We start from the raw sequence: 13,495 nt of genomic DNA on the forward strand, positions 1-13,495 counted from the left end.
TCCACAGGAGGAGACTCTCAGGGCAGCCTGTTTGAGTGCACCCTCACAGTAAAGAAATTCTTTCTCATGTGCAGATGGAACTTTCTATGTTCCAGTTTGTGTCTTCTGCCCCTTGTTCTGACAGGCAGTTACTTATTAGTAATTGGAGAAAGTTTCTTCCTCCATTCTAATGCCGTGTATAAATTAATATACAGTAATATGGAAACTGAAGATTTTTTTTTTGTCAGTTCCTTCTTTGTTTCACTTCCTAACATTCTTCTGAATGTGTGGCTTAGGGCAGGTTAGATATTTGCTTGTACAAAAGATGATTTTATCAATATACACAATTAATTTATATATATATTTTTTTCTCATCAGAATGGCACATTTTGAACAGTTTCACTGTGACTTTTACCAGTCCAATTACAACATAGATGACCAGGAAGATTACAGCACTTGTGACTCTAGTGAAAACTTGAGTGGAAATAGAAAGTAAGTATGCTACCAAAACAAAAAGAAGAGAGGGATTTCAAAACTGAGGTGAAATTAATGACAAAGAAAAGCATTCAGTTGAAACAAAAGGATTCTGTGAACAATGCAGCTGGAGTTTAAGGGTGAAGTAGAAGTTGTAGCAGTAGAAAGATGAAGAAAATACATTTATCCCTTTTTCTAATGTATTTTTTTGAAATCAAATGATGACTTGTGCCCCTGGAAGAAAGACACTGAGGAAAAGAAGCTCTAAGTTAAGGAGATTTCTAAGCAACCATGTTGCAAGAGGCTGGATGTTGTTGCAGCCTCCCTGTTCAGCAGCTGATGGATTTGGCTGGTCCTAGGACTTGCACAGGGAGATGAAAAGGCCTGACCTGCCATAAAACTATCTGCCCTACAAAGATGTTCATTTAGCCCTACCCACAATGGCAGTGCTCCACAGAGTCTGCACCTCCCTTCTGGAAAATATCAGGGAATAAAAAATAATTTTGATTGAAACAGAAAGATGGGTGTCAAAGGATGAGAGATTAGGCCCAGCTCTCTCTATGCCTTCTGGTCATACAGAAATAAAATTATATATAATAATAATCGGGAAATCATGGAAAATAGAGCAGCAAAGAGTTTTGAGATCTATACCTCCCCCAAGGCTGATTTACTTATAATTAAGCCTATCATAGCCTATTATAAAGGATTGGGATCTGCACTAATGTTGAAAATAGTTGAAAATGTAAACCATGGCACATGGGTAAAAGAAACAGTTCTAGGGAACCCTTGAGTTGCTCACTGCCATCATTTGTTTCACTGCAATTTGCTTCTTGTCCCAGGAGCCAGGCAGGACACAGACCTCTGGCTGGTGCTTTTGTCCCCTCAGAAATGCTGTTGCCATCTCAGAGTTACACAGGTCAGATTTTACAGCCAACAGTTCTATACAGTTCCAACACTCTCTCTCACCTTAGCTACACTGATGGTTTTGATGAGGAACCTCCTTTGCTAGAAGGTAAAAATAAAACCAAGGACAATGCATGTTTGTATGCTTCTGTTTCCTAACTAGTGTCAGCCACCAGAGTATCTACAACAGGCGCTCAGCCTGGCTGTTGAACTTGCCCTTGTGAATTCAACTTTGTCCAACTGCTCCTGTCCTCAAGCCTGAATTTTCTTATCTGAGGTCCGTAAGGGTTTAATTCATTATGTCATTTATATGGCATATGCTTTACTACCACTAGATGACAGCATAACAATAAGTTTTACATTCATATTTCCAAATATTTTTCTGCTCCATGTTTATACTGCATGTATACTGGAATATCTTTAATTAACAAATATTGATAATAATCTTATTTGCTTATCTAGTAATAAATTTTACAGTTTGAAGATGCTAACTAGATTGTTTCAGTGTAAAGGAAATGTTTAAAGCTGCATTCAGCTTCAATTTGTTGATCATTTAACTGCATGGACAACATCATTCTTCATGATGATTGAACTATCTTAATGCTAGTGACTGACCTGTAGATGAACATTCAGTTAGCAAAATACCAGTACTACCTACATTAAAAAATAAAATAATAATTAAAAAATTGTGACTACTCCACAGTTATATAAAAGGAAAGTATGCAGCCTTTTTTTTGCACTACTTTAAACCAGCAAGATCATTCTGAATGACATGGATAACTTCTAGACCTCCAACTCTCAGTCCTTCAGGCATGTAATCGCACGGGCAGCTCACCCTATGAAAAGGATGTTGAAATACAACTACTTGTGATCTACAGAGCTGCAGAGACATTCATGATTGTGTCAAATAAATTGACCAAGATCAAACATTTTAATACTGAACAACCTTATTTATGTAATGTTTTGTCTTAGTTCGAGATGATGGATTGGTGAAGAGCTAGCTTTTCAAACAGCTCTAACATATTGCCAATCTCAGTCATTTTGGCAACCAGTTCTGAATCTAGCTTTTCCTTGCTGGAGCATCTCAGGAAAAATGATTGATCTTTCAAGATGAAGTGTTTCTGAAGAAGTCAGAAAAGAAATCTTTGCAGTATCAGAATTCCTATTGACTTTAATGGGAAAGAAATTTGTTCTGTTTCCAGGGTTTCCAGTAATTACGTTTTAAATGCAAAAAGCTTATAAAGCACTCTACAAAGTATTATTAACTTGCCTTGAAGGAAAGAATGTCATTTTTAAGTGCCTCTGGCTGCTAAGGCTTAAGACACATCTCTTGTCAGACTTACCAGAATTAAATCATATATCTGTGTCTTCAGTTTTCCAGAATATCTTGAATTCTGCAGTTAATGTTAATTAGCATATTTTTCAGCATCTAAGTTAGTGCGGTTTATATATATTTTTATATATACATATATATATATATTAAATATAGGAAAAACGAATATTAACTTGAAAATGCTGAAGGCATTTCTTGACTCATTAGATTTAATAAAAAAATATTTCCAGTTTAGAATCAGAGCTGACTCTCAGCTATACTGGATGAAAATGTACAGCATGATCTACTACAGAATATATCATCCTACAACATTATTCAAGTGATTAATTTGTTTAGGGATCTGTGATATCTGCTGGGTTACTGCAAAAGTGTTGTTCTCTTGTAAGCAGTTCTGGAATTTCTCATTGCAGAACTTGGGATAAATTTTGAGCACATATGGCAAAAAACTTTAACAGTTCTAAATCCAATGAAACCTGCAGATGGCAGCATCATGATCGAGACGGACCTCACTGGACCTGTGGTTTTCTGTTTGGCCCTTGGAACAACGTTGCTGCTGGTAGGTTGTGCTAATTTAAGTGATCAATTTTCTGACGAGTTAATGCCTCTGTGATTAATGTACATGAAGTAGCAGATGTAGATCTGACAAATATATGCATATATAAAATGAGTCATTCTCTGCTATTTTCCCAATATTACATGTAAAAAAGACTTCTTGCTTGAAAGCACATAATGTTTAATTGTAATGTAGATGTAATACAAGTAAAGTAGTGTGTTACTTCCAGTGGAAATAAAAGATCTCACCATTATTGGAGGTAGGGATTAATATGAACAAAGATCTGCACAGTACATAGGCTGAGGAGGCTCTTAACAGTTGAGGTACAACATGAAGTAGATAAGGACATAAAAGGGAATTTCCAAAGGAGGGAAAAAGAAGGCATAGCAGACCAGCCCAGTTTTTAAAGCACTCTTGCTGCTTTTTTTTTTAATTATCCTCTCTCATTAGTTATTCTGGGGAGTGCTGAGATATAAAAGAAAAATATATCTATCTTTATGCAACTAAAAATATTTCAACAAGAATTTCAACTTCTTCTACCTCCCTGTCAAAATTTACAATACCTTTCTATAAATGTTGCTAGCATCTTCTTAATCTACACTCTCTTTCTATATCATCTGCTAAACAAAATATTTAAGCCTGTGCTTAAATTTTTTCCTCTTCATGAATAGATTTTCCTACAGAAGGAAAGCTGAAAGAAAGATTGTACAATAGTCCAAAATTAATCTATTTGTCACTGACAACAGAGGCTCTCTGGTGCTGCTGAAGAACGGCTCTGATTGTCAGCAACCATTTATCAGACAGGGACAAAGTGGGACTGTTCTTGGGAAGGTTTGCTGCACTGACACCTGAGGGGAGAGAAAAGGGGCTCTAATTCTCCTTTTCCTCTGTGATAAATAGTGCTGAATCAGAAGACTTGAAAGTTCTTACTCAATTTGTAATGTCAGTGCGGTACCTTGACTGTGCAAACTGCAATATAAAAGGCAAGTGTTATTATTTATGTGCCTGTAAAACTGAAAATATTTTAAAAGAGCAGAAACAGCAGCAGGAAATGGAATTTGGGAAAAGAAGGTGGAAAGCTACAGAAGATGGGCTCTCTCCCACCTAGAGAAATAAAGATGAGGGGAATAAAGGAGAAAGTGCTGAATTGACTACAAACAGAACAATGGAAGGAGAGTGTAAAAAAATAGTGCTGTTGATTTTTCTCCTTGGACAGTGAGATATTACAATGAATATTAAGCTAGTATTATTGAAATAAAGTACCTAAATTACCATTTTTATTCTAAGATATTAAACATGTTGTCACTGGAAAAACAACCACTTTCAGTGCTCTAGATTTTAGCAAGAACAACTCCTCTGACACAGTCTACTCTGTCAGAGTTTTTGTGCCACAGTTTCACAGGAAAATGTTTATGGGATTTCCATGGCCATTTTAAAAATTCAAACTTCCTATTTTTATTTTGGATACATTTGAATACCAGACTTGCTCTTGAGCTATATAAGTTACGATATCCTTTTATACTTCATAGGAAGTATACTTTCATACTTTATAGGAATGTAATTTGGTTAAAAGCTTGTTTCAAGGAGTAATTTAGAAATTTTACTTACTTTCAGCTTTTTAACTATGAAAAATATGCAAAGATGTTCTTTAAATGTTAACATTTCTTTTGGATCACAGAGAAAATAAGAAAGGGTTTCTTAGCCTGGCAGCAGGACTTGTTCTTCCTCATGCTGGTGAAAAGCAAGGCAGCTCCATTGCAGAGAAAGAAACAATAGCAGTGCAAAAGTTTGCACGCTTTGCATTTCACATAGTCATTTGTCACAGGACTTCTCCATATCCTGAAACTGAGGGTAGCAGCACCCACTCCAGGCAGGTGCAAACAAGCACACAAGGTCTGACTTTCTTCTAACCTTGTTCCTTCCGCAGGACAAATTTAGTACTTTCAATTCATCAAAGCCTGCCAGGCTAATCAAGTCTGATTCTGGTTTTGCTTACATTGCTGTGAACTGGGAGTATTCCCGTGTGTGTGAGTCAGTATATTTACATAAGTTAGCAACAGCTCAAATTGGAACAAATGCGTTCAGCTGCGTTTTCTCTCTCTCTCATTCCCCTGCACCACAAATCAAACACTGCACCAAATGGAGGCTTCAGTTGGCTATGTTCCCTTCATCTCTGTCTCAGTAATTTGGTAATCTTAGATTAAGCTGCCAAATAGTGCTGTGTGAAACCATTAAAAACACCAAAACAAACAGCCTAAAATATTAGCTTACAGTTATTATTGCATCTCTGTGAGACATAATTTTTCCTAATTGACCAACAGTATATGCTGCCCCAAACAGCCACACATGTTAAACTTAATACAGAACTTTAGAAACTGAAATTGTGACTGATAATAATTCACCCATCACTGCTCTTCCACGCTACCTCTGTCATTAATTCTATTTGGTGAAGCAATTTTTCCTGATTGTTTTATACAAGTAGTATGCAAACACTAGCAAAGGTCTCTTTCTTTAGCAAGCACTTGGTCAATGCAAGACTGGGTAACCTGATTCTATCTAACTCGGAAGCAGAGGAGAGGTCAGCAGTGAGCCAGGATGAGCTGAAAAGCAGATGGTGCTGATGGAGTGTCAGGTCTTACTAGCTGAGGCTGCCTTTCATTTAAGTGCTCTTTCTTCGTAAGATGAGCTGACACCAACCTGCAACTTCAGGACTTTCAACTTGTGCCACCACTAGATTATTCTCTCTCTTTTACATTTCTTTATATCTGTCCACCTCAATACTGCTGGCATCCTGTGATTAGCTTCCATACAAATGAGGGACCAGAGAAACAAGGTCTTCAAAGATGTTTAGTTTCCCCCAGGATTCATTAAAATATGAGCTTGAGGACAGTAAATATCAATCCTCCTAAACCATTGTGGAAGAGATACCTGTAAATATTTTAAACCAGGAAAAGACTCAGTAATATTTCCATCTTTTGCACCATAAGAGAATCCAAGCATAAGCTACAAAATGAATGGAAAACTGAAACCCTCTCTAAGTTTCAATTCTCATGCAATTTATCCTATGCAGTATGTAATGAGTGACATATAAAAGTATACACACAAATGCATCTGAGTGTTAAGTATGTTTATATGTATTCTTACATGTTAGAAAGGTGATGCATTGTGGCACTTCCTTTGACAAGTTTATTCCACAGTATCGAGCTGAGGGTTGAGTCATACATACATACAAGTAAAAACATGAGTCATGCAATGGCTTGGGTTGGAAGGGACCTCAAGGATCATGAAGCTCCAACCTCCCTGATGCATGCAAGGCCGCCAACCTCTATATCTAATAAACCAGGCTGCCCAGGGCCCCATCCAACCTGGCCTTGAACACCTCCAGGTATGGGGCATAATGAGCTCAATAGGAAAAAGAAAATAATAGTATTGTTTAGGAAATGTAGAACCACGTTTTAAGTTGTATTGTTCAGCTTTGAAATTAAAGTCTGCAACATCCGCAGTTCTCAACCTAACTGTTTTTGCAGTTGCCTTTCAGTAGTAATTTGGGAAGTAGCAGCCAGGTCTGCTTTGCATATGGATAGATGTGTGCAAGGCATCTATCCAGGGTTTAAGCTATCCCCTTCATAAATGCATGTTATCTTTAAGAAGCAAAGTTCCAAAACAAACAAACTTGTCTTCATCCCAGATCACTGTTTATTTTGGATGAACAGATGTTAAAATCACACTACTGTGTACCTGGCATTCAGTAGTTCTTTTGTTAGAATCTTGAAGAGAGAGAGAAAGATTTAGCAATGTATCTTGAATGAGAAATGCACTCTTGTCTGGAGGTAATCCTCCAAAATAATGGCAAGAGATTAAGAAATAGGTGGTGCTATGACCACTGGTGCCTGTTGTACTAGCTTTGTGTGTAAATTATAGAACATCAGGCTGTCAGGCTGGTACCTTTCAGAGGCACTAAATTCACACAGAGAAATAAAACCTGGAAGAAGGAAAACAAAACAAAACAAAAACAAAAACAAAACCAAACCAAAACAAAAACAAAAACAAAACAAAACAAAAAAAATCAACAGCCGTCTGGGGGATTTTTCTTTCAGTGGAGAACAAAAGAACATGATCTGACTGTTGCTACTACAGTTTATCTAGAAATGAACGTGCTGTATTGATCTAACCACAGAGATGTGTCTTTCTCGTGATAGTCAAGGGGAAGAATGGTCACATTCATCTTTAAAAGTAGCATAGTTTCAGCAAAGGCTTACTAGCTTTTGGGTTGTTGATTTTTTTTTTTTTTTTTCAGATCTACTTAAATCTGTAATAAAATGAAAAGTGTTTTAAGTGAGGCTGTTGTTTTACTTGGGACACTTTTCCACTGACCTACGTACTGAAATCGTTAAGGTTTTCAATTTCCACAGTCTTTGAATTTGTAAAGTTTGGAAACATTTTCCTGACACTAAAAACTGCTTTCCATGTCCATAATTTGTTCTCAGCTTGTTACCAGTTAGATCTTCACAAGCTTCCCTGACCAACTGCTGTGTTACTTCCGAGCCCAATGAGAATAAGGCTGAGAATCAGTGGGATAACTTTAAATTAGCAACAACCACATTGTCACAATTTTACCTTGGAATGTTTTGATGCAAAAATCACCCAAAAGTAGCAGCAGTGTTTGCAATTGAACCAATGAAGACAAAGTGAGGAGAAAGTGACTGTCAATAAAAAAAGTAGAACTAAGGTAGTGCTTAATTTCTTCCATCCACCTTGCAATCATTTGTTCCCTTCCAACACTATTTTTTGTATGTTTTTTCCAGGCAGGAAAAGTTCACTTTAGTTATGTGTATGGAGTGAGTATCACTGGGTGCCTTGTTATGCATGCCCTGCTGAACCTGATGAGCATCCCAGGAGTCTCGCATGGCTGTGTTGCAAGTGTTTTGGGCTACTGCCTGCTGCCCATGGTGATCCTGTCCTCTTCTGCAGCCATCTTCTCGCTACAGTAAGTACCAGTGCTTGGTAGCAAGAACCATCTGAAGGACCGTGAGTCAGAAGTGTTACAAAAATGTTTCGTAAATGGTTATGTAGTTAATTTTATCTTCCAAAATTGTGAAGAAATACACCATTCTATGTAGGTGAAAATGGGCAAAATGGAAGAGGAAGGTCTGTGTTTGAGAAGGGTGATATAAAATCACTTTAATATGATTCCACTGTTTCCCAAGGGGACTAAGAGTGGCTTTGATTTTTGCAGCAGCCCCAAATATGCTTTTTGTTTTCCAAGAACCAATAGTATCCAAACTAAGGTATCAATTTTGAAAGAGATTCATAGACTTTGGTTTGACATAGCTGATTCTCTTGGTTGTTTTTTTTTTTTTTTGGTTTGGGTTTTTTTGTTTTTTTGTTCATAATACCAGGCTTCCATCCTTGTATTTCCTTTCTTTCTGTAGACTGACTTCTGTGTAACAGAATGAACCTTTAATGAAGTGGAGCATTAAGATGTAGCTAAGTCCTATTCTCCAAAGAATAGTTATGGTATAATCACTTTGAAAAAAATAATGTGCAGCACTGTATATATCTCTGTAAGTGTATGGAGGAGTGTTAATTAATATACATAAGAATTAAGAAATTTTCATGCAAGCCCCTCCTTCCTCTTCATTCCCTAAGCTTTTTGAGATATGGACTGTGTTTACCTCTTTGCTGACATAAAGAAAAGCATAAAAATGTTCCAGGTCTTGCCTGAAGGTTTTGGGCAGTACTTTTTATCCATAGTGAACACAGTATTAATAATAGCTCCCCTCCTTGGTCTTTTTTGAATATTTTCTGAACTCTCCAACCAGCAAGACATGGGACTTGGCAGCTGATGAGCAATAAAATTACCTGTTTCTTTTATCTGATAAAACTGCAATTTTACGTATGAAATTATTTTTTAAGGAAATGATACTGCATTGTTAAGATTTTAGCATAATTGTTGCTTGTTTTTGTAGAGCTATAATATATTAGACTGACCTTATTCTGTATATTCAAGTGTTACTCAATTGTCCTTGAAAAGATGAGCAGCAGTGACACTAAAGAAGCCACTCATTCTCTGTTCTCCAACACTTCCATATTTGCTTGATTAACCTGTTTAATAATCCACCCAAATAAAAGGTGCAAATATGTAATCAGAGGACAGATGGGGCTAACTCCAAGCCAGCTGTTATAACTGCATGGGATGCTGTTGACTGTACAAGGAGTCACCAAGCACACACCATAGCCTTGTAAAATGCTGTGAGTTTGAGAAAGCACATCCTTTGAAAATCTATAGTCTAGTGAGATAGACTTTACAAAAGTAAACTATAATTTCTGGAATGAATTGATAATGTCAAGTATCTGTCTCTAAGATTCTGCAGTCCTTTCTCATTTGCTATATGAAACTCCTTGAATCAATAAAAAGTTATGTATTGCACAAAGATCTATTATTAACTTGTACTAAAATTAAGTAGCAAATTTAAATCCAGTATGACTCATTGTTTTTAATTTTAAAAATTATTTAAAATTGCAAAGGAAAAACAGCAGTACATTCATGCTTTTTTTTTTTTCCTAATCTTTGTGAAAAGTTATTTCAACCATTTCAAATTGTAAAGAATTTGAAAACTTCAATCTGTTCTCATAGAAAATATACATAAGATTGTACGCATATAGAATGAAAGATAAATATTAGTTCAACAATTTGTGGTATTCATGATCATCTATTTCAGTGTTAATTGGGAATGACACAAAATGTGAAACCTTTGGATGCTGAATGGCACCATAAGAGAGGACCAGTTCTCTTATTCAGACTTGTGTGGAACCAGATTCTCTAAAGCTTCACTTGTAGCCATCTATGCTGATGTCATGCTGAGGCCAAGCTGATTAAGCGATCTTTCTGGAAGAAATATCAGCAATTTTTTTTTCCTGGAAATAAAAAATAATTCTTCACTATCACCTCTATGAACAGGCTGACCACAGCATTTCCTTGACTAAATAGTGAAGGAAATGAGTTCAAGATGGGAGAAAAGATTTATTTGACCCATCTGATGTACAGGACTCATTTGATGACTCTATCTGCAAGTTGTAATAGAGAGGGAGAGGCACTGCTCTTGTTTGCTCACCCAGCTCTATCTTTGTACTCCTCCATAAACCCTCTAAGCTACTGTAAGCCTGACACCTTTTCCTTGTCCGTCTCCCATGCAGGATGATCTAAACCTCATCAACACATGAGACATGCTGTTTGCTAAAGCTAGCCTGCTCATATCAGCATTTAGTGTGCTGTAAGATCAAGGACTGAATGTACAAGCGCACACTTATCCCTTGGCTCCAACAGGATTTTATGTCACCTTTCCATCTTGCTCTCTGCCTGTTCTGGAACAAACCATTAGAGGCCATTGGATCCTCAGTGCAATGCAGAGCTCTAAATTGTACTGTCTTGTAATTGGCCCCTAAAGAGTCATTACAGTAGCTGCAAATTATCCTCAGGCAGCAAGTTCCTGTAGATTTCTAACCTCTGCAACCATATGGACAGATCAAGAAGCAATCCATACTAGCTCTGAGTTTCTGGCTAGCTGGTTAACTGAGCATCTTTGTGTCTCTGCTTGGAGAAGAGGCTTAGTTCACAGTGTAATCACAGTGTAATTCCCTGAATGCCTCTGCATAGGCTTAGCAGGACACTTCAACTGAGAATAATAAACTACATGGTCTTTATTGTTTTATTTATAGTGCTTTGATGTTGCAACAAGGTGCTGAGTCACCTTAAAATCAGTTTTCTCCTTCCTTTCCAAAGCTGCAAGAGCTAAGAACATCAAGTACCTTATTGGCTTGGAGACAGAAAGAAAGGAATGAAGTATGACTTTATGTAAATGCAATACATAAACTAAGGCAATTAAAGGAGAGCTTTATTCACTGTGGTTTAGTTTAGTGAGATTTTGGAGGATTACCTCCAGCACAAGATTAGTGAAGATTATTTTTGACAAATGAGCCTAAGTAGGTATACGTAGTCTGTTTCTGATTCTGATTCTGTTTAGCTGGTGCTTTGGAAGAACAGAGTCCCACAAAGTCATTTAGCAAGTGGCAGATGTTCGTTCATTCTGGAGGTCCTTGAGACTGACACAGCAAGTGTGTGTAACACAGCCAACTCAATATGCACCTCAGCAGCATTGTGCACATGAGCTCATGCATTTTATAGAAGTAGACTGCAAATACAGTGTGCAAATAAAACATATATGAAACATTATTTATTGGCATGGTCTTGCTCCTACAGGGATTAATAGCCAAATCTCTAATATGCAGGAATATTTCAGCAGGCTTCTGACCACAGTCTCATAATCACCCATTCTCCTGGCCACCCTGCGCCTGAGAAGCAGCAAAAATTAACTTTGGAAGAGCTTAGTTGTCACTGAGGGGCAGAGTGGAAAGCCACAATGTGAAGAGAATGTCAAAATGAGCAAAAATACATTTCCTCAGTGTTTCTTCTCCTGTCCCTTACACTATTCTAGATGTGAAGCTTTTAAAAGCCCACTTAGGCTTTCTCTTGGGAGACACCTATGTGCATGGCCAGCTGAGTGTACATCCTGAATTGTTGCTCCTCAGTCTGAGACACACTTCAGACCTTTGAAGTGTTACAAAACTACATCACCTCCAGGTCATCATTCTACCTGATGGAAGAGTAGGATTGTAGTGTCATTATAAATCCTAGTGACTTCCGCTTGATGGATTTTGGCTGAATAAGATCTTTGCTAACTTAAAAGAAAAAAAGAGTCTTCAGCTGCTGCATCTATTGGAGACCACAAAGATACTGGAAACCAATTTCTCCTTTTGGCAGTACCGCTGATGACACTGCTGAAGGAATTACCTTGGTCTCTTGGTTCTTGCAGCATCTGTTATCTTATCAGTAATGAGTTGCCAGACATGAGCTCATGATTTGATGCTACATGTGCTAACAAACGCACTTTTTTGTTTCTTTTGTTTTTCTTGCAGTGGAATCCTGGGAACTTTGTTAGCTCTGTTTGTTATTGGATGGTGCAGTTTGTCAGCCTCCAAAATTTTTACCTCTGCCTTGGCCATGGAAGGACAGCAGCTCCTTATTGCATACCCGTGCGCTTTGCTGTATGGACTCTTTGCACTTCTGGCAGTTTTCTGAAGCATATTTCCTGGTAGCCTTATTACAGTCTGTTTATGTTTGTTGGAGGGATAGGAGGTTATTTAGTCATTTTTAAATTGTGCAGAATTGCATTAAGTTCCATTAACAAAATTAGATTATAGAACTTACCTTTTATTTGCTTAATGGCTGATAATAAAATAAAAAAAAAAAAAGGAAACTAACAGGCAGATGATTGTATTGCTGATGTTTTGAGAATCTTGCAGCTTAGAGAAAATAGGTTTGTATGGAGAAGATAGTAAAAATAGTAAAAAAGAAATAAATGACAATTAAAAACAAATCTTGTCTTTTGAGTGATTACAATACATATAGTATATACACTGGAGAGTAACTGGAAAGTAATAACACAAATATTTAACAGATCTAGTGATTCTAGTGAAAATACACATTTGTTTCAGAAAAAAGCCTATTATTTGATTACTAACAACACAGAATTTATGCAGTTTTTTCAGTTATTATTTTCTATATTTAACAGAGGATTTAGTGGCTCTGCTTTGTGATGTGGAATGACTGTCCAAGTAACAGGAAGAACAGGTTGCTACAACAGAGGGAGGAAACTAGAAATGTCATCTTGTTTTATTTTTAAGAGGTTTTGCTGTCCAAAACCCTATTGTACTCTTTGTAATGTACAGTAACGTTAGATTTTAAAATTGCCACTAAACCACTACCTGCTGTCACTGCAGAAAAGCACCACACAAAGCAAATGCAGCTCCTAAAAATGTCTCCTGAAAGGCACAACTGTATTTAAGCAAGCGAAATAAAACCTCCACAATTTTATCTCCTCCCCCCCCCCCTACACCCCACAATCTATTTGCTGCTTTTAGTCTTATAGGAACCTAACATTTTTATAACAGCAGTGAAGCACAGAATGCACAAGATGACATTTCAATACATAATATTAGAAGTATCGAGCCATCAACAGAAAATAGAGATGTGTGTGTAGTCATAACAAGAATAAAATGCAGTAGGCAGTGCTAGAGAAAACACATGTAGCTGTAGAAACAGCTAGGAAAAAGAAATATGAAATAAAGGGAAATGTGAAGGAAAGAAATGGCTGCAGATTATTTCATCAGTGTTCCAGGGTGTCTTCCCTCGT

General features: G+C 37.1%; 1 protein-coding gene across 1 annotated transcript; it reads left to right on the top strand.

Annotated features, from left to right (window-relative positions):
- Positions 1–358: 358 nt before the first annotated feature.
- YIPF7 (Yip1 domain family member 7) lies at positions 359–12,381 on the top strand (the record flags this gene model as incomplete). Its single annotated transcript, XM_079534816.1, has 5 exons — positions 359–471; positions 1,293–1,465; positions 3,100–3,245; positions 8,048–8,229; positions 12,219–12,381. 5 exons carry the CDS (start codon positions 359–361, stop codon positions 12,379–12,381), a joined length of 777 nt encoding a protein of 258 aa, XP_079390942.1.
- Positions 12,382–13,495: the final 1,114 nt, after the last annotated feature.

Source organism: Tetrao urogallus, assembly GCF_951394365.1.
Source record: "Tetrao urogallus genome assembly, chromosome: 4".
In the NCBI taxonomy this organism is placed as follows: domain Eukaryota; kingdom Metazoa; phylum Chordata; class Aves; order Galliformes; family Phasianidae; genus Tetrao; species Tetrao urogallus.